The 21,120-nt window shown below is 38.0% G+C and overlaps 1 protein-coding gene across 2 annotated transcripts in view; it reads left to right on the top strand.

Moving 5' to 3' along the window:
* The first annotated feature begins 3,859 nt into the window (after nt 1-3,859).
* GRID2 (glutamate receptor, ionotropic, delta 2) overlaps nt 3,860-21,120 on the top strand; it is a 2,375,079-nt gene continuing 2,357,818 nt past the window's right edge. For both annotated transcript variants that reach the window (XM_006894480.1, XM_006894479.1), the window contains exon 1: nt 3,860-4,219. In XM_006894480.1, the coding sequence (XP_006894542.1) occupies nt 4,132-4,219 (88 nt within the window). In that variant the 5' untranslated portion in view covers nt 3,860-4,131. The remainder of the gene's footprint in view (nt 4,220-21,120) is intronic.

The following is a 21,120-nucleotide window of genomic DNA, read 5'->3' as shown; positions in this document are numbered from 1 at the left end:
TTGTACATAGGGTCGCTATGAGTCGTAAGCGACTCGACGGCACATAACAACAGTCATTGTGTTGAGTATAGGTCCAGTGGTGAGAATTTTTCTTGACATTGGGATGCAATCCATATGGAAGGGTGCATTCTTTGATCTTCTGCAACAAATACTTCAAGTTCTCCTCGCTTTCAGTAGGCAAGGTGTGTCATCTGCACAACACAGGTTTTATTGATAAGCCTTCCCCCTGATCTTGACAATATTTGTTCAATAGATTCCAGCTTCTCGAATAATTTGTTCAGCATACAGACTGACTAGTTTTGGAGAAAGGCTACAATCCTGACACTTTCCTTTCTTAATTTTAAACCAAGTAGTATTTCCTTGCCCAGTCTACACAAGAGCCTCTTCGTCTAGGCATAGATTTTGCGTGAGCACAATTAAGTGTTCTGGTATTCTCATTCTTCTCAATGTTAACGATAATGTGTCATGATCCATGCAGTCAAATTCCTTGGCATAGTCAATAAAGCATTAATAGACATTCTTCTGGTATTCTTTACCTTCAGCCAGAATCCATCTGACATCAGCAATGAAATCTCTGGTGCCACACACTCTTTTAATCCTACCTGAACTTCTGTCACTTCCCTATATATGTACTGCTCTAACCATTTTTTAATAATCATCAGTAGTATTTTGCTTGCATATGGTATTAATGTAGCTTTAATTAAAAGAACAAATTTCATTTTAAATAAACCAAAGAAAACCCCACAGTCTTTTTAAAGGCTTCATTGGGGTTTTTTTTGTTGTCCTTCCTTGGAATTCCCATAACAAATAAAACTTTCCTACTTACAGAAGAAAAACATTTACATCCACTTAACAAAATATTATGTCACAATATGCAGTTTCCCAAAATAATAGAAAATGTGGTTGATGCATTATTTAAAAATAAGCTTGAACTAATAGGTAAAGAGGTTATTTGGGCAGTCAGTGTCATGATTGATTGTCTCAACCTGGAAATTAGCATGCCAATGTTATTTTTTTTTAATCTTGCTCTAACTTTTGGGGAAAGTAGAACAATTCATGTGTCCACTGTATTATTTGATTGGTAAGACTAGCCAGTATAACGTATTTATGTCCTTTGGTGTGTTACTCAGACTTATTAAGTATTAGAAAAGTGAGTACAAATGTTCATTAGGGTCACTTTAAGAAGTTTTAAGATACAATGAAGTCTAGGCATCAAATTCCAAAAATTCAGATTAACTTATCTTTTTAAAAAGCTTTCAAGGTTATTCCAACATGAAGCTTTGTTTGTTGGCGTTATTATGTGCCTTTGAATCCAGTACCACTCATAGCAACTGAGAATGACTAAATGGAAATATTTTTTGAAAAATGAAAATTATTTCATCTTAGTACACTAAATCAGATTTCCAAGAAAAGAGATATTATGGTTTTGGGCAATATTCTGCTATCTTCAGGAACAGGATAGAGCTACTAAATACTCTGAAATCGGTCTTCCTTAGTTTCTGAGGTTAGTATATGATACCAATATTTCAATAACTTTTCCACATGTTTTTTTCCAATCACAGAACTCATTGTGATTCACCAATATTTTGAAATGTCCCTGTGAATAATATACTAGAAGCAAGTCTAAGAAGAGACATCTTTAAAAAAAAAATTCAAAGGCTTCATTGTCTGACACAACAAAGCATCAATTCCAGGAGAGTGCATTGGATCCCTTTTAAAGTAAAATGGCATTAACAACAATAACATAATCAATATTGAGTCCATTTAAACAAGCAAAAAAAAATAGGTGATTACAACTGAGCAGAATTAATAATGATGGCTTCTTGGAAATACTCTTTTGTTGTAGATTCAGAAAGAAGTGATGAAATTTAAGTCAAGCAAATAGATTCTTCCTAAAATGGTTCAATAAAATGTGAATAAGCCTCATTCCCAAGATACTGATCTTCTAATGCGGAAGTAATCTTGCTAACTCTAATTCTTTAGTTGACTGTGCTTTGAGTATATAGAAGGATAGACTTCTTCCATATTAGAGAGCTGGATACAATTCAAGGGCAGAAGAATTTGAAATAGGGCTTGAGGAATAATTACTGGGAGATGAGAGAGAAGAGGGTTTGATGGAGCATTAGATTTCTTCCACAAACCTACCAACAAGAGTAAAAATATGGTGCACTGTTCTAGAATGCTCAAGAAAAAGAAAATAAAGAATGAATGTGAGGATTTCACAGAGATGAGCATGTACACTTGTATCTAGAGATGACAGCACGATTCACCATGCTAGAGAAAAAGAGTTTAAGAAAAGAGATTTACCAAACTTGAAGGAAAAAGAAGCTCTGAAAGACTGTTTGAAGAGTTTGACATTGAGACATCAAAATGGCAAAATATCCAAGGGATTCCAGATATAATAGAAAAATGTTAGTTCCATGGGAACATGACCCTATACTTGGTCTTGATAATAAATTTTCGGTCAGAAATAAGACCAGACTAGATATATTGGAAGAAAAGGAGTCAGAGTGATCAAGCTTTTCTGTTCAGGTGTAAGAATAAGCTTGCAGAAAACCCTTTCATTTGAGACTGGCAGGCTGTCATTCAGTATTTGGTCCTTTCCACAGAAGGGCAACCAACTTCCTCATTCTGAATTTATCTGCATAGGTCTGTTATTCACCTACTTTCTCCCAGAAAAATGTAATATTTTGATCAAATATTTCATTGAATCATTTATTTCTGCTTATTTTTTTTCCTTTTAATTTCAAGATCTTCATCCTTTCTTTATCCTGATTGCCTTGAAAATACACTAGAGATTGGGGGGGGGGAACTCTGTATAAAAGGTAATTAGCACAACCTCTATTTTTTATAACTTTATAATTGAAATCTCATTAAAAGCTTTCTAGGTCTCCTTTTCCCTAAGTGGCTAGGTGTCCCTAATTTATTTTTCAACCAATGTGATTAATTCCAGGCAAAGACTAGAAAAAGTCCGATACCTGTTGGAGAAAAGCAAGGTTAAATAAATGGGGTGGCTTTTTTAGGTTGCTTTTAACCTCCTTTAAGAAAAAAGAAAAAAAAAAGAAGAAGAAGCAACAGCAGCAGCAGCTTCCACATCTCTTCTCTTACAGTCCTGCCTTTTTACTCAGTCCCGGTTGAAGATTCGAAGGGAAATGAGAGCACTATTTTGTTTCTCCCTTGTATTGCAGATAGGGGGAGGAGGTGGTTATTAGAGAGAAGCTCTTCCTCTCTCGGTTTCCCCCTCGCTCCGCCTGACAGCACCGCTCTCTCGCGGGCTCGCTCCTTCTCCTAGGTGATCCATTTCCAGGCAACGTGGGGCTGGTGCTGAAGCTGCCAGGCTCGCTCCTCGCTCGCTTCCTGCATTCCGCCAGGCGAACCGCTCCGAGATCCTCGTGCAGCCCGCGGCGGCTTCTCCTCCTTCGGCCGGCGCAACTCCCCCGCCACCGCGCCGGGGCGAGCCTGCTCCCGGGGCCCGCCTCGCGGAGCGCCGCTCCCCTCCTCGCGCAGAAAGGGATCTTCTCTGCATTACTATCTGCATTACCTTGAAGTTCACTTTTTCCACCCCTCTCGGTGAGGGCATTTTCCCCCTCCCTGCTGGAATCTGGCTGCTCCGTTTGGAATCTCTTAAGCTTTCCTTTGCACTTAGATTTGATTTTGGCACCGAAGACAAGTGATTCTCTGCGGGCCACTGGGCCGGGGGACGGGGGGGGAGGGGGACATCCGGCGTGAGGGGGGGTGGTCTGTTGGAAGTTGCGGCGAAGCTGGGACCGCGGCGCAGCGATGGGGATGCTTTGAGCTCCAGCCTCTCCCCCTCCCCGAGAGAGCAACCGAGGTTGGATACATTTTTTAAAAGCCAAACTGCAAACAACTCTGGCGATGCCAAAATTCCCCTCCAAGTGACACGGCTTTGCGAAGGAGGCTTGCTCCGTCTGGACTCTTTCTTTCCTGCTCGCTGCCTACTCCAGCAACGATTAAAGGATTTTTTCCCCCCCTTCCAGCAATAGGAATTTAAAGGGGGGGGAAAATAGCAAAAGCTGCGATAAACTATCGTGATCTCAAACTCTTTGGACTTTTTTCTTTTTTAATATTGAAAGAAAAATCCGTTATTCACGGAAATCCGTTTAGGAGGAGATGGAAGTTTTCCCTTTGCTCTTGGCTTTGTCCATCTGGTGGTCTCGAACCTGGGACTCGGCTAATGCGGATTCGATCATTCACATCGGTAAGACAGGGTTTGTGCTGCTCATGGATACTTTATCATTGCCTTTTGCAAGTGTTCCCGGTACCTCCCGCCCCTTCAGCCCTGCGCCCCTGGCGGTGGAGCCCGTTGGAGGTGGTTTCGGTTCACTTCCCCTTCGCGTTACCCTTCCCTACACTTGTTCAGTTTTCTGGAAGAATGTGGATGCTCCAGCGTGACCGGTGCTTTGGTTCCCTGGTCAATGTCAGAGCTTGGGCTTGAACCGCGGGGGTCTTGAGTTGGCCATAGTGTGCGTGTGGGCTAAGGAGTGGGGATGACGCTAAATGAGGTAGGGGGAAAGGAAGTTTAATTGCCTCTACCCTCTGTAGTCTTTTCTGGATGTGCTTTTGCTCGGGTTGGGGGAAAAAATAAAAGGAACCTGGGGAGGGGGAGAAAAGGAGAGGAATATCACCTGTGAGTCAAAAAGAACAGGGGAGAAGATTGGAGGGGGCCCCCTTCGGCTCGAACAGGTGGTTTTGCAACGTGAGCGGGCTGCGTTCGCCTCTTGTTGCACGGGGATGACAAGGGGTGCTGGATGCGCCCCCAGCCTTGCTCTTCTCTCAGCGTCCTCCCGGCTTTGCGGTCCTCCCGCGGAGTCGCGCGACCTGGCGGGAGGGGGTGGCGGCGGTGCAGCTGAGGTTTGGGAACCACGCGCCCACACGCTCCCCGGGCCTGGAAGGGCGGCGGGACTGGACCCGGGACGGTGGGGGGAGACGCGGGGAGCGACCCCGCGCGGTCGCCCTTGTCGGCTGCCTCCCTGATAGCCGCCTCGCCTCGCAGTCAACTCCAGTCACTGCCTAAGGCGAATGGCAGAGACGCCGGGGTTACCTACTGGACCGCGCGGACTCCAGAAAGGCTGGAGCAGAGGATTCGGAGATGCTCACGGCCCCACCTATTGGCAACCTCAGGGCCCGGAGTGGCCGCGGCGGGAGGGAGGACAGCGGGCGGGGGCGTCGGAGGCTGCGCGTCATTATCATGCAGAGCGCTCTCGGCTCAGGGCTCCAACTCTTCTCACTTGCTAATCCGCGAGAGCCGAGTAGAGACAGGCTCTTACAGCCTTTTCTGCCTGAATGCGACGATTTCATTCTCGGAAATTCGCATCCCTGGGCCAGCATGGCTCATTTGTTGGGCTGCAGAGGCCCCTCTTGGGAAATTTTTCTGGCCATAGGACTTTTATCTGTCCACAGGGCTTGGTGTTCTGCAAATCGAGGCGACAGATGGGTCGCAGCTTCTCCCTTTTTCCATCTACCTGCCCATCCCCCGATCAGGCCGCGCGTTCGCGAGCGCGCGCGCACACACACCCATACACTCAAGTGCACACACACGTCCTGGAAGGGAGAACCTGCTGCAGGTGGCCTGTGCCTGCCGATGTGTGGGGCTTCTTCTGTCTGGTGTGCAGGCTCATAGTGACCAGCCCTTCAGCTACAGGGAACATCTTAGTCTTGGAAGCTGTCTTTGTAAACATGTCTGCCATTCTCTATCATTTATATCAGTAGGACCATATATGATTCTGTGCAAGGGGTAATGAGGTCAGTATTCAGAAATCCTTGCACTTACGCTTTTAAGTAATTTAAACATGGCTTAGCTTGCGAGCTCTACCCCCTTTTTTACCTGGAGTCTAGCATTGCCAGTGGACTCAGAACTTTAAACGGATAAATTATGGTCTCATTGAGGGTTCAGTAATGTTCTAGTAGAGTTCAGAAATAAACTGTGGTCCTCTTAAAGAAATGACAAATTTATGTTCAATGATAAGTGAGTGGAGCCAAAATACAGACTATATGTGTTTATATATATTCGTATTTGTTTTATTCGTTTTATGATTAAAAATTTCTGCCTTACACTCATCATCCATCGAGAGAAGCTTGGTGGATAAATGCCTATTTTATTGCTTATTCTGTGGTCTACATGATAAATACATTATTTACAAACACCTACAGCTCTTGCTATCCTATGCCAGATGAATACTATTTTGCAGTGCAGTCTGGGCATTGCAAAAAACTGTTGTATTTTCCCCTTGCAAGTCTGTTGTATCTGTCTAACATGACTTATTTATTTATAACCAGATCTATTCCCCCACCCCCACGCAAAGTAACTTTGTACAAATTGCAGAATTCTTTAGATAGCTCAGTCTTTGCATTTACTCTGTATATCCTACTAAAAGAAATAATGCCAGGTAGTTGCTGCTTGGCCAATTATTTGACTTGAATACAATTAGAACATTAGACAAGATTTTCTTCTTTTATAGACCACCTAATATTGTCATGGCTCTAGCAAATGGATGATTGCTTAAAAAACTTCTTATCTTTTAAAATATACTGCCAGGGTTAGCCCTTGAATGCTTTAACAAATTGAAAGTAATTTGTATTTATTTCTGAAAAGAAAAGCTCCTTCTACTCCTATGTAGGTCCACTCCCAGGAAAAACACAATACATTCAAAAGACAATTGTAAAAAAAAAGACAATTGTTCCTATTAATATAGTAAAGCACTAACTAAAGTGCATTAGATCAGTTTACTTAGTTGAATATGAAAAGAGGATTACTTTTTTTCAGAAGACAGTTGCCTTCATTTAAATATTTAATGTGAGAAATATGCTTATGAATAAATATACTTCAAGACTAATGAAATGTAACAGGAGGGGAAAGTAGTGTTTCAATTCAAGAGATGCTAGGAGATAGGAAGAAATGAAAAGATTTCCTAGACATATGTGATAATATTCAAACAGAAAGCATCTGTAATATGTAGCTCAGGCAAACTGAAAGATAAAGAAAGATATATAAATACAGGTTTTCTAAATATTGCTTATTTTTAGTGGTAAGCCAGATTGTCTATATGAAGCCTTCTCTTGTTTCCTATTTTACTTTATACAAATAGTTTTATAAAGTCATTAATATCTTTTAGACTGGTGTATATTTTTGTAAGCACATTAGTTCACTACAGTGAAACTACTTGTAAATTACTTCAATGACTAAATTATAATAATTGACATGAAAATGTGTTTCAGTGAAAATGCATACTATTTTAATATGATTTTCTGTTAAATAATATTCTAAAGGTATTTGATCCATTGCATATATCTCCCTCACAAACACAGATACACCCCCAGAGTCTTTAAAAAAGAATCACCTAAAAAAAAAAAAAAAAAAGATTCACCTTCATTGTGATTTTTTTTTTTAGCCCAATAAAGGAAAGGTTTTTTGACATATGAAACTTATGTAGTTTTGAATTATGCTTCTACTTAGAGCCTGTGCATTGATTGAGTAATTTCATCAGACCCACATTACTTGATTGCTTAGAAGTTTCCTAATGATCTGTATGCTGTAGGAAGAACCAAAAAGTCGTGAGTAGAATGGCAATGATACTGTGTTTTATGAGGCTATTCAAAAGTCGCTCTGATTTATGTAGCTAGAAGGCTCCAAAGTCTTTGAGATTAGCCACGCTGACTGCTATTTTCTTCATACATCAGTTGTTCACACTCTCTACTCCCTAAACACAACAGGAGTGTAGAGCACTGCTTTAATTAAGCAGGGATTAGGTGGCATTTCCAGTCAAGTGCACAGTTTGTGTTTTGCTTCATATCTAATATGGAGGATCTCATGTTTAACAGTTTAATATATGCTCATTTCTTTATCTAGCTCTTGTGCTCACAGAACTGGTTGTAAATGAGCTATCCTCAGTTAGTTATCTCTATACGGAAACATTCAAAAAGCGTACTCACTCATACATTACACAGATCACTAGCATATTTGTATTATTATGATTTATAATAAAACATCTTTTGTCAACAGGGACTAGAAAGACGCACTTATTTATGCTTTTCTTCAAAGCAAGCAATAGTTTATCCTCTGAGATCACAATGAACTATGACTATGCTTCAGAAGCTGAAGATAGTTCATATATAGCATAACCATGAAAAGAACAAAATTGGAGGGTGATAAAAATGCATCCTCACATTAAAAACAATAATGGGTAGTAGATATAAAACACAAGTTTGCTTTAGTTTTTGCAATTTTATAAAATACAGATTGCAAAAATCTATATTTGCATATAATTGTGTCTTCTACCAAAGTGTTTCTTTTTCTACTTTTTTTTCCTTCTAATTTACATTGGTGTTATAAAGAACCCTTGAGTTGTATTAGGTTCTCCATTCACCTTTGAATTTGAGGTATTTAAATTTGCTTTCAACTTTACTAGTTACACAGTCTAGGGAGACCTTAAAAAGTAACTTCTGAATTTATAATAAGATCAGATAATAATAGCAACTGGTTGTGTATGTTGTTTGTTTTAGCTCTAAATGTATCAATGCAGTTACTTGAGGCTCAATTTGGATGTGCATTAAGTTAAATGTTGCTATTAATTAACAATATCAATTCTGACATGACTAATAATCCATTGCTCAAAGGACCTTTGCTTTCTAATCCATGTAAGATTATTTCCAGTAAACATCTTTTTGAAATTTTCATTCAAATATGAGTAAAAATCCAGATGATTGAATTTCACTTTATCCAACAATGGAAAGCAAAGAGAGATCATTAAGAGGTATTGAAGAGGTTTTCCATCCTCGTATCTCAGGTTAATTTCATCATACCCTTATTTTATGCTAAAGAGGTATTGTCGTTTTAACTACTTTTTCAACCAGTATTGCCTTGAGTTTTAAAAAGTCCAGCATTTCCAATTGAGGTTTAAGATGCTTCAGATTATTTAATGGTTGTTAATGTATACCATTGAGTTGAAACCGACCTATAGCCCACCTGCTGGTTGGTTTTCAGAGGCAGTTAATTGCACCAGAGGAGATTGCCTATCCTGTTCCTGCAGAGTGGCTGGTGGATTTGAATCCAGTACCTCTGAGACTGCAGCACAGCTTCTTGCCATTAGGCCACCAGGGCTCCCTTGTTTATGGGTAACAATAAATAAATCTGGTTTACTTTAAATATAGTGCTTACAAAAATCAATTTATGGCCTATAAATAAATATATCTTTGCCATTAGGTGTCACTGCATTCAGATTTGTTCCTTTGTAGTCATAATTGAAAACTACATGCACAGCATTTTTTAAATTTGCAGAAAAATACCAAGAGATGCATTTACTAATACTGTATCATACTAAACATAAGTTTGTATTTTTAAATTAGTAATTACACTTTTCTGTTAATCTAATAAGAATTTAATTCCAGACATACCAATATTAGTGGGTTTTGGTAGTCTACGGGGTAAGGAGTTGCACTACCAACTTAACAGTAGAAGATTTCAATCCATCAGCTGCTTAGAGGGAGAAAGATGGGCAATCTCCTCTCATGTGATTTACAGCCTCTGAATACCTGCTGGAGGGTCGGCTATGAGTAGGTTCCAATTCATTGGCGATGATTAGAGATTGGTAGACCTAGTAACTTTAATTTTTCACAAATAAAACCATATTCTTCAATGAATATTCTTCAATGAATACTTGCAGTCTTTGAATTAATTGAAGAAGAAATGTGCTTAATAGTGCCCATGCAAGCAAATATCAGTGAATAAAACCAGTTTATTTTTTTTTTCTTACAAGAGTGGCTATTTACATCGATCTGTAATATGATTCTAAGCTCTGGTTACTCATTGAATATGTATAGTGTCAAAGGGCAGACATTTTTAGTATGAAAAATGCTTCAAATAAAGCTATGAAACAACATATGTTAAAACTTAGTGTATATTAAAGTAGTGCCAATTACTGAGTTCGGTCTAATGTGTTTTCAGATAATTTTGGATCGGTAAATATTAGGTTTTATGTGATGTGTTGAATACCTTCACAAGCTTTCCCATCATTCAACTTTGGGTTTTGTTTGTTAATAGCAAAACCAGTACCTGCTATCACCTATTATTTATTTTTCTTTAATTTTAGGAAAGAGATAAAAAGTTCCTTCTAGTGTATCAGATTATAAAAAGAACGAAGGACGGAATTTAGGACCGTTTTCAACCTGGTAAATTCATTTTAACTTTGACACAAAAAATAATAAAGAAGACAACACTAAATTAAAGGAATTGTTTGTCTTAGTGGTAGACCTTTCTCTGTGCCAATTCGTTAGTTAATGAATTAGTTGGAATAATGTGTTTTCTAAGATGCAGAATAAAAAAATTAGGTAGATAGGAGGATGTCAATGATATAATTAAAAAATATAATGAAATATTTCTCAAATAACTTATTAAGGGATAACTGTAAATTCTGATTATTGAGGTTGGTGAATTTCGGTACTTGGGTTTGGTCACACTTTTATAATAAATGCAATAAAAGTAAGAAAATATTAGGACACATGTAAATGGAATTGACAATTTTGGAATTATCTTCCTATTTTATCAGTTAACTGAGCAATAATGAGAAGTTATTTAATTTATTTAGGGTTTCCTTTTGCTCATCATTACAACAAAATTTAGTTTAAAAATGCATAAATTATAAAAACTATGAACTAAAATGAAGGTGAATATTTGAGAAATACAATCAATGAATTTCAAGAAGACATACATTTCATGGTGGTTCGTTCGTATGTTGTTATTGTTGTCAGGTGCCATTGAGTTGAATATGACTGAGAGTGACCCTATGAACATCCATTCTGAAACCTGCCCTCTCCTGTGCCTTCTTCATCATCTCTGAGACACCAGAGTCATTGCTGAAGTCACAATAGAACTTCTTCTCTTTGGGGTTCTTCCTGTCACAGTTACCTTATTTGCAACAAAATGAAACCTTGCCTGATTCTGGACCCTTTTCATAATCTCTACTGTGTAAAACTCCCTTGTTGAAGTTACTTTGTCAGAACATGCCACTGAAATTATTCTTAAGGTCTATTTTTTTTCTGATCATAAAAATAATATCCTTCCCCTGGGACTGCCTCTGACTCCCACCATAACATTCACAAAGTAAATGGAAAGAAGCCTCACCAAACTTGTTTCTCAGGAGCACATCACATTTAGCTTTACTTTTTCTAAGATAGACTTACTGTTTGTTCTTTAGACAGTCATGGTGTATTCCAAATTCTTCTGCAACACCACCAATCAAAGCCAACACTTCTTCTTTGGCCTACTTTTTCCCATTGTCCAGCTTTCCCGTACATATGAAGCAACTGAAAATTTTATGGCTTTGTTCAGGCACAGCTTAGTCTTTAAACTTACCTCTTTGATCTTTGGTACTTCAAAGTACTGCAGATCTTCCCAATGCCATACATTGTCTGATTTCTTGACTGCTGCCTGTCACATGGGTAGATTGTGGATTCAAAGAAAACCAAATCATTGACAATGGCATTACTACCTTTTAATCCAGTTGTAAAGGTTTATCTTATTTTTGTTGAAGTAGAATCTCTGCTAAAGATTTTAGTCCTTGTTTTCTGCAGAGAAGGTTGATTCTTGTGTGTATGTAGATGCATGTTCTCCTATTCTGATTTTACATTCTTCTTCATATAATCCAGTTTCTCATGTTATTCACTTAGCATACAGATTGAATAGGTATAGTGCAAAGAGACAACCCAGACACACACTTTTCCTAATTTTAAACCTTGAAAGTAAATATTTTTCTTTCTCTTATCCTTGTAAGAATTTAATTCTAGCCTGTATCACCTACTTGGCAGCTAGCTTTAAAGAGGAAAGTAAAACAAAACTGCAAGTGGAATAAATAGAACATAAAACTTGAATTATTCACATTTAGGACCCCTTATAATGAAGATACTTTTGGTGCAAAGAAGAATTATATAGAGTTTATTTGTTCATTCCCTTTAACTCCAGTGTCAGATTGGAACAGCTGTTCTGTTTGTAACTATTACTTTTATTAAAAAAATTGTCCTCAAGTTTTAGTACTTTGGTGTTAACATACAGTACCACTGTTGCAATACAGCACAGAACTATAGAATGCTTATTAAACCTTGGTCGGGAAATGAATAATCTCTTCTGACCAGCATTAGCTAACTAAAGCAGCCTTTAGACTGCAAACTGGGAGCATGCCAGGAATATTAGCATGTGCCTGGTGTAATCACAAAACAGTATATACTGTGAATCCTATGAGAGGCAGAACTGGATGAGATTGGCTTAGTGTGCAGGTCTACCAGACTGCCCTTTGTGCAGCGTTACTATTTGTCTATAGTCTCTATTAGTGGGAAATATTTATTTTATTCTCTGAAATTTACAGACTATACCAGATCCACTTTCGCCAGATTTTACTGTGTAAAAGAAATAAGATAACAAACAAGCAAGAAATAGCCTAGTGCTTTTGTCAACAATTGCCATGAGTTAGATTCTTGTTTCTAGTAGTCTTATTGTCTACCAAATAATCATCATTGTAAATTTCATGTTGGATTGAGATACTATAAACCTTCTTGTGGAGAGAGGAAATAACAGCATTAGATGCTATGCACCAAAAACCACACTGGCTAGGTAAAAATTTCTTAAATCAGTACAGTTAATGATTAAGAAGTACATCATATCAGAATTTCAATTGGATAAAAATATTGCAGTGATAATTTTCATATTGCTTCTTCACATAAAAATAATTCAAAGTTGTTGTTAGGTGCTGTTGAGTTGAGGGTGACTCATAGCGACCCTATGAACAGGAGAGCTGAATCCTGTTCTGTCCTGTGCCAACTTCACACTACCTGACACACAAGAGCTCATTGCAAGAGTCACTGTGTGGATCCACCTGGTTGAAGGTCTCCTCCTTCACCGACCCTCCACCCTTCCAAGCACCATGTCCCTCTCCAAGGCATAGTACCTCCTGGTAACATGCCCAAATTATGTGAGGAGAAGCCTCATCCTTGCTTCCAAACTGTTTTAAAAATCTTATTGTCCTTAGTATCTGCTTTTTAAAAAATAAATAAATTTAACTATAGTTTCACAATATTTTTATTTTAAAATAAACCAAAATTGTTTTAATTCTATAATTTAAAAATTATCTAAAATATAAAACAAGCTAGGCATTACTACTACAATTCAATGCAAGTATGTTGGAAAATATTCTTTCACTCAACATGATCTATATGTTTTTAGGCCCTTGGATTTTCTCATGCGGAAAGAATGGGCAGTCCCCTCCTGTGTGATAGACTGACTGTGAAAACTCACTGAAATGTCAGCTATGAGTCGATTTAGGCTTAATGGTATATACAGCAAATATAATTAAAGTACTGAATAAAGAAGTCAAATATTTGTATTTAAGGGATGTAGATGAAGAAAAGATTGAGACTATCAGTGATTTATCTTACTTGCATCCACAGTAAACACACTTGGTACTAACAGGCAGAGGATCAGAATACATATTGCTCTGGGAAAGTCTGTGGTCAAGGTTTTCTTCAAATTATTGGGGAGTAATGATGTCAGTTTGAGAACTAAGGTGCACCTGATTCAGGCCATGGTCTTTTCAGTGATTTGATATGCATCTGAGAGCTGGACAATGAATAAGGATTACAGAAGAAGGATTTATGAATTTGAGCTGTGGTGTTGGAGAAGAGTGTTAAATAGCCCATGGACTGCACCCCCCCCAAAAAAAAACCCAGAAAACAAACCCAAACCCAAAACCCCAAACAAGGTGTGTCTTGGAGAAGGTGCAGCCAAGTGCTCCTTGGAGGCAAAAATGATGAAACTTCGTCTCAAATACTTTGGACATGCTACTAGGAGACATTATTCCTTGGAGAGAGATACCATGCTTTGGAAGGTGGTGGGATGACAAACGAGAGGAAGACTTTCAAACAGATGGGTTGACAACAGTGACTGCAAAAAGGGAATAAGTGTGTTAGAGATAGGGAGGATGGCACAGGGTATGACAGTGTTAAGTTCTGTTCTGCATGGGATCGCTGTCAGTCATACTCTACTCAATGTCACATAACAGCAACAGTGAACAACATGTAGTCATAAGGAGGCAATCAGCCTAAAATTTCAATAATTACAATGTCAAAAGCAAACAAACATAAAACACTTGCCATTGAATTGGTTTCAACTTGTCCATAGCAGTTGAAAGTTATAATAATCCTATATCAGTTTTTAACTGATTTCATTAAATCATTTTATACACTTTATTTTATTGCATTATTTAAAATTGATCCGTTACTTTTGCTATTGTTGTTATGCACCGTCAAGACAGAATCAACTCATAGGTGATCTTCCAGCAGGTTTTCAGTGTCAGAAATCACACAGGAGGAGATGTTCATCTTCCTCTTGTGGAGAAGCTGTTGGATTTGAACCAAATGCCTTTGTTGGTAGCACAAGTTGGAAGAATCTGTTCTGGAAAACAATATATTTGAATTTTATAAATAAACTAGTATAATCTAAAAAAAATCTATATTTTCACTGTATGTGCCTTTCCCTGCATCTTACCCATCTGTCCACTAATACCTGCTCCCTTTTCTCTCTCCTCTCACCCTGGTGAACACTCCAAGATTGTTTCTACTGTGTGAAAACTTTTTATTAGCTTTTTTACCTCATTAAGTTATTCATGCATATCCTGTTTCACATTGTTTCACAACTGCAATCAGTTTGCACACTGCCTGATCTACTATTCATTTTGCTTTGACCTTCCCTTTAACTATTCATTATCTAGTCATATTTTTAAGGTAGTTTTCTCTTTAGGGTTTTTTAATGGCTGTGATATTTTGGAAGTATATCAACAGACTTTTGTCATCTCCTGTGAGTTTTTTTACTGCCAACATTTTAGTCAATAGTTGAATATCTAGGTAAGCAGTAGAGTAGTTGAAATATCCAGGGTCTCTTAATCATATTATCTGTGTATGAAAATGGAAGACAATGCTATTTTGATTAGGGTGAGTTGGAAAGATTTCTCTAAAAATGACATTTAGATTCTATATGGTAATTTTTAAAAGTCCATTGATAAATGACATTTCAGTAGCTGCTTCAAAACTAACTTTTATTCCAACCTTTGTCAAAACTTGTTTGATCCCCAAGCATAGCTAGTAGATGTTTAAGCAAATATTGTATCCACAGTTAACACCCTTGGTACCAAAAGTCAGGAAATAAGAAGATGCATTGCACTTAGAAAATCTGCAGTTTAGGGAACTTTCCAAATTATCGAACAATAGCGACATCAGTTTGAAGTTAAGATGCATCTGATTCAGGTATAGTCTTTCTGATTACTTGCTGTGCATCTGAGACTTGGACAGTGAATAAGGATGATAGAAAAATAATTGATGCCTTTGAGCTGTGGTGATGGAAAAGAGCACTAAACATCCCGTGGACGGCCGGGAGAATAAATAGATATGTCTTGGAGAGGGTGCAGCTGGAATGCTCTTTGGAGACAAGAATGATGAGGCTTCACCTCACATACTTTGGACATGTTGTTAGGAGGTGTTAGTCCTTGGAGAAGGACATGATGCTGGCAATGGTGGAGGATTAGCAAAGGAGGCAAAGATCCTCAAGCAGGTGGATTGACATGCTCACTGCTGAAATGAGCTCTTTTGTGTCAGGAAGTGTGATGATGGCACAGGATAGAACAGGGTTCAGGTCTTTCATTCATAGAGTCTCTAAAAGTCATCCTCGACTCAGCGGCACCTAACGACCACAACAAATCAAGTAATGATAGGTCAAAGACGGACAAAAATTAGATGTGCTCTCTCAAACATACTCTGTTAAATGTGTTCTCTATTTTTACTTCAGTTTCCCACAATTAGGAAGTTTAAATAGGAATTTTCTGTTTTTAAAAAAAAATGCCAAAAACTCTAAATAAACTCAGGTTTAGATAAAAAGTTCTTTGGAGAAATTTTGCATGTATTATCCATTCAAATGCATAAATATACTTTCACAAAGGCAGTTTTTAATCCTGTAATAATATGCATATTTTAATTCTTTCCAGACATTAAAATATGACATATTCATCCTATCAAAATTGATACATTTGAATTGATTATAGGTTTACCCTAAGTAAATTCTGTTATGTCTTTTATTTGTATGAAAAATAATTTTGAAAACAATTTTAAAGAACATAAGTATTTTGCAAGACATCATGCCATTACAGTGTAGAAATTATATATATGTGTGTTGTTGTGGTTATGTGCCGTCGAGTTGCCTGCGACTCATAACAACCCTATTATGCACAACAGTCCTAAAACTTGCGCTATCCTGTGCCAATCTTATTGTCTATAATACACCTACCCCCATTATCCTAATCACTGAATCAATCCATCTCATCGAGGGTCTTCCTCTCTTGTGCTGTCCCGCCACCCTCCCAGATGATGTCCCTCTCCAAGGACTGGTCCCTCCTTGCAACATGTCCAGAGTATGTCGAATGAAGCTTCAGAATCCTTGCCTCTAAGGAGCAGCCTGGTTTCACCCTCTTTAGGACAACCTTGCTTGTTCTCCAAACAGTCTATGGTATATTCAAAATTCTTGTCCAACACCCTAGCTCAAAGCCATCAGTTCACCTTCTATCATCCCTAGTTATTGTCCAGATTTCTGATGCATAGCAAGTAATTGCAAAGACCATGGCCTGTATACAGTGCACCTAAGTCTCCAGATGACATCATTTCTCTTCAGTACTTTGGAGAGGTCTCTGACAGCTGACTTTTCCAATGCAATTCATTTTTTAAATTTCCTGATTGCTGGTACCAAGAGTGTTGATTGTAGATCCATGCAAACTGAAGATGTTAACATCTCAAATCTCTTCACTATCTATCATGATGTACAATCTATCTATAATAGAGCACACTTGGACTAGCAGATATGGCAACTGAGGCTGAGCTTTCAAGAATGGAAACAATGGGGAAGAACACTGTAACACTGTAAGCAGACACTAGTGCGTAGAACATGGAATGTGAAAAACATGAATGTAGAAACATTGGATATTGTTAAGAAATAAATGGAACTCATAAATATTGACATACTAGGTATTGGTCAAATGAGATGTGCTGGCATGGGACATTTTGAGTCAGATGATCATATGATCTACTACGATGGAGACAAAAAGGTGAGGAAAAATGAGGTTGCTTTCATAGTAAAAAAAGTCACGCGTGTGTGTGTGTGTGTGTGTATCTCCAAATGCTATTAGTTTTAAGAAACATATTTAAGTGAACATGTTGAAGATAAATATTAAAAAATGTGTACCTCAAAATCCAGCCTTTTGGAAAAAAATTAGCAATGTGTTTGTTTGAGTTATGCATATTGTATTGATAATGCATTTTAAGTAAGGATATGCTATGAAAATAAGCCTTCTCAAAGTAGCGACTTACATTTTCTCTGTTCTTTGTCCATTTTTAGTACTACCTCTTGTTGTTTTGTTGTTAAATGCTGTCCAGTTGTAGACGACTCATAGTGACTTTAAGAACAAAACACCTTGAACACTTGTATAACTTTCATTGTTTCTCCATGTTCACATAGTTTCTGGAGGCAAGCTATTTCGGAAGTGAATGGCACTCCTGCTTCCAAGTTAGTTTTAGATGGGGAGCTCCACAAAACATTGGTGACTATAGGTAACCATTATCACATTTGACACATCAGGGTCACAGTGTTTAGCAGCATAGCAACCATGCGTTACTTTTGTACAGCAAATGAACAGACCAGTGCTGTACCACTTAGAAGAATGTTTGGTCAAAACCAATTAAAATTATCTCTCGTAATTATATATTTGTCTTGTGGAAACAATGAAATACATATATCACATGATTGTTTCCAGTTCCTTACATCTGCTAATTGATGTGTAACGTGATTTAAAATAGTGAAAGGATAAAAGATATGGGCTTTGGGAACAAAACTAACTGCCAAAAAAAAAAAAAAAAAGCAAAGTATCACCACTAGAGCTGAGGAACATAGTGGATGATACATAGAATATCACTGAGGAATTTAATAACATATAGCGCATCACAAGAGACACAGTTTGCTTGTCCAAACTTTCTGAAGTAGTAAAATAAGGGAATGGTAAGTGGATTGAAACTGAGATTTCCATTGGGTCATTGCTGTTAATGTGTCATTAAGTCACTTGCAACTCATAGCTACCCTATGTACAACAGCCCTAAACCCTGCTCTGTCCTGTGCCTATCTCTCTGTCTCTGACACACCGACCCTGATCACCCCAGTCACAGAATGAATTCACCTCATAGAGGATCTTCCCCTCCATTGAGTTAGGTATCTGAAATTGGTGAGGTACTAACTGTGCTTATTCTTAACATGTTGTAATATCATGTCCCACAACATCACATTTTATTTATATTTTAACTTATTTTCTTATTATACAACGTTCTATTTTCAAACATTCTTCTAGGTCATATAGCCCTGGTGTGTCCACTTGCCATACAGCAGTAATTTGTGATTGCTGTGAAGCTGAACACTGTGACACTGATGTGTCAAATGCTTTAATGGTTACCCATGGCGGACAGTGTTTGGTGGAGCTCCCGATTAAAACAAGCTGGGGGGGGGGAGAGAGGGAAACAAAACAAAAACAACACAAACTTGGAAGCAGGAGTGGCATCCACTTCTGTAATAGCTTGCCTCTGGAAACCCTATGAACCTGAAGAGAGGATGAAAGTCACACAAGTGTTGAGGACTTTCGTTCATAGAGTCACTGTGAGTCGCCTACGACTCGATGGCACTTAACAACAATAACATCAACATAGAAAGAGATCAGTTGGCCTAGTGGACAGAAAGTGATGCTACCAAGCCAAAGGTGGGTGGCTTCTAATCTGCAGCCCACGGGCCCATTTTTCATTGCTTTTGTTCAAATATTCTTCTAGGTCATACAGCCCTGGTGTGTCCCTTTGCCGTACAGCAGTGTCTTGTGGTTGCTGTGAAGCTGAGCGCTGTGACACTGATGTGTCAAATGTGATAACCGTTACCCATGGTGAACAGTGTTTGGTGGGGCTTCCTGGTTGAAACAAGCTTGGAAGCAGGAGTGGCATCCACTTCCGTAATAACTTGCCTCCAGAAACCCTATGAACCTGGAGAAAGGATGAAAGTCACACAAGTGTTAAAGACTTTCATTCATAGGGTCGCTATGAAGATGCCTACGATTTGACGACACTTAATAACAACAGCAACTATTATACTAGTTTATTTATAAAATTTGAATCCATTGTTTCTAGAACAGATTCTACCAACTTCCTTTACCCCCCCTCCATTTTTAATGGCTTATTAAAAACCAGAGACCAGGTAATATCTTAGAAGGTAAAATAGGATAGAAAGTCAGTTTTCTTTCTGTGTTACATATATCTAATAGAATTAAAATCTAGACAACTGATTTCTCCAGTTGTGTTAATCATACATTGGGAAACATTATCTTTTTTCTTCAGAATATAGATCATTTTATTAACTGCATCTATGACTGGCAATAACAAAAAGCTAGTGATTTTCATTTCAGCTCTTCAGGAATTGTTTTTTTAGTTTTGTACTTGTTGATAATTACTGACAATGTGGTTAAATGATTGACTGCTAACAAAGTGAAGTGATTGGTAGTTAGACCTCAGCACTGCCTTCCTTCTGGGGCAGAAGGTCTAGAAGTCGGCTTCCTGAAAGATTAAGCCTTGCAACCCTATGATGCAGAGTTGCACAAGTCCTATAAAGTTGCTGTGAGTTAAAATAGACTCGATGATATTGGATTTGTACGGTTTCTGTTTTGTTTTTTAAATATTCATTTAATCAGAACAATACCCAAATAAGATTTATCTGAGTACAGGTGTATAAGGCATATTTTCTTGCAAATATTTCAAGTGTATCTGTTGTCTGAGATACTATTGTAACATTTAAAGGCTAAACTGGAAACAGAACAATTCAGCATTCAAAGTGAGATGAATTTAGTCTACTACAGCACTGGAGATTGTGATAATTCAGTAAGTGTCAACTTTATGGTACCCTTAAGGAGCCATAAAACAAACATCTATTTCGGAAAAAAATATAACTAGGATAAGGAGATTGCTAGTTGCTGAAGTCTTCCTTTATAACAGATGCCTCCCTGCCCAGCTTCCTTGTGGTTAATCACTCACCTTGTTGAAGTTAGAAACTACGAAGTCAGTAGAATCATGCTAAAGTCAGAGATTAAGGGAGAAAAGGTCTGCCGTTCTCCCTTTCTACCTTAGTGGATGCCAGTAGTCATGTCCAAAAGTCCATTTGAAGAGGAAAAGGCTGAGAGACAGTTATTCTCCAATTAAAAAAAAAACCACAAAAAACAAACAAAAAAACCCCCAAACTACTATGATTCTTTCTAAATTTAAAACTACATATAAGACAGTCACACTAAGTGTATTTTGTTTGGTATAAAGAAATTAATCATTTCCTTTCTTTACGTTTAAAGTTAATAACTCAAATTTTATCTCATTGTGGTCAGGTAAGAATAGACTCATAGCTGAACATGTAATTGATTTCAGAAGCTATAAGTTGTATGGGAAAAGATTTCCCATCTTTCTCTTAGAAGCAGCTTTAGGATTCAAACCAGCTTCCTTTAAGTTGGCAGTGTAATTCCTTATGTACTAAGCCATCAGAACTCCCTTTTGAAGTTAAAGTGTAATTTACTCAACAGAGAACTGCCAGATGTGCAGGCTGGATTTAGAAGAGGTCGGGGTCCTAGGGATATTATAGGTAATGTTAGATGAATCTTGGCAGAAAACAGAGATACCAGACTAATGTCTACCTGTGCTTCATTAACTACGCAAAGGCTTTTGACTGTGTGGATCACAATAAGCTGTGACTGACTCTGAGAAAAATGAGAATCCCAGAACATTTGATTGTGCTTATGCGAAACCTATACTTGGACAAGAAGCAGTCATCAAGGCACTGCATGATTGGTTCAAAATTGGGAAGGGGTTCCTACAGGGATATATTCTGTCTTCCTACTTTTTCAATCTGTATGCAAACAGATCATCCGTGATACTGGACTGTACAAGGAGGAATGAGGCATCAGGATTGGTGGAAGATTCATCAACAACCTGGGTTATGCAGAATACACAACCCTGCTT

This window comes from Elephantulus edwardii, unplaced genomic scaffold (genome assembly GCF_000299155.1).
Source record: "Elephantulus edwardii isolate Elephantulus edwardi_28Jun2011 unplaced genomic scaffold, EleEdw1.0 scaffold00144, whole genome shotgun sequence".
NCBI classification, from domain to species: Eukaryota; Metazoa; Chordata; class Mammalia; order Macroscelidea; family Macroscelididae; genus Elephantulus; species Elephantulus edwardii.
The sequence above is the reverse complement of the archived record's forward strand: the minus strand, read 5'-3'. Positions and strand labels throughout refer to the sequence as shown.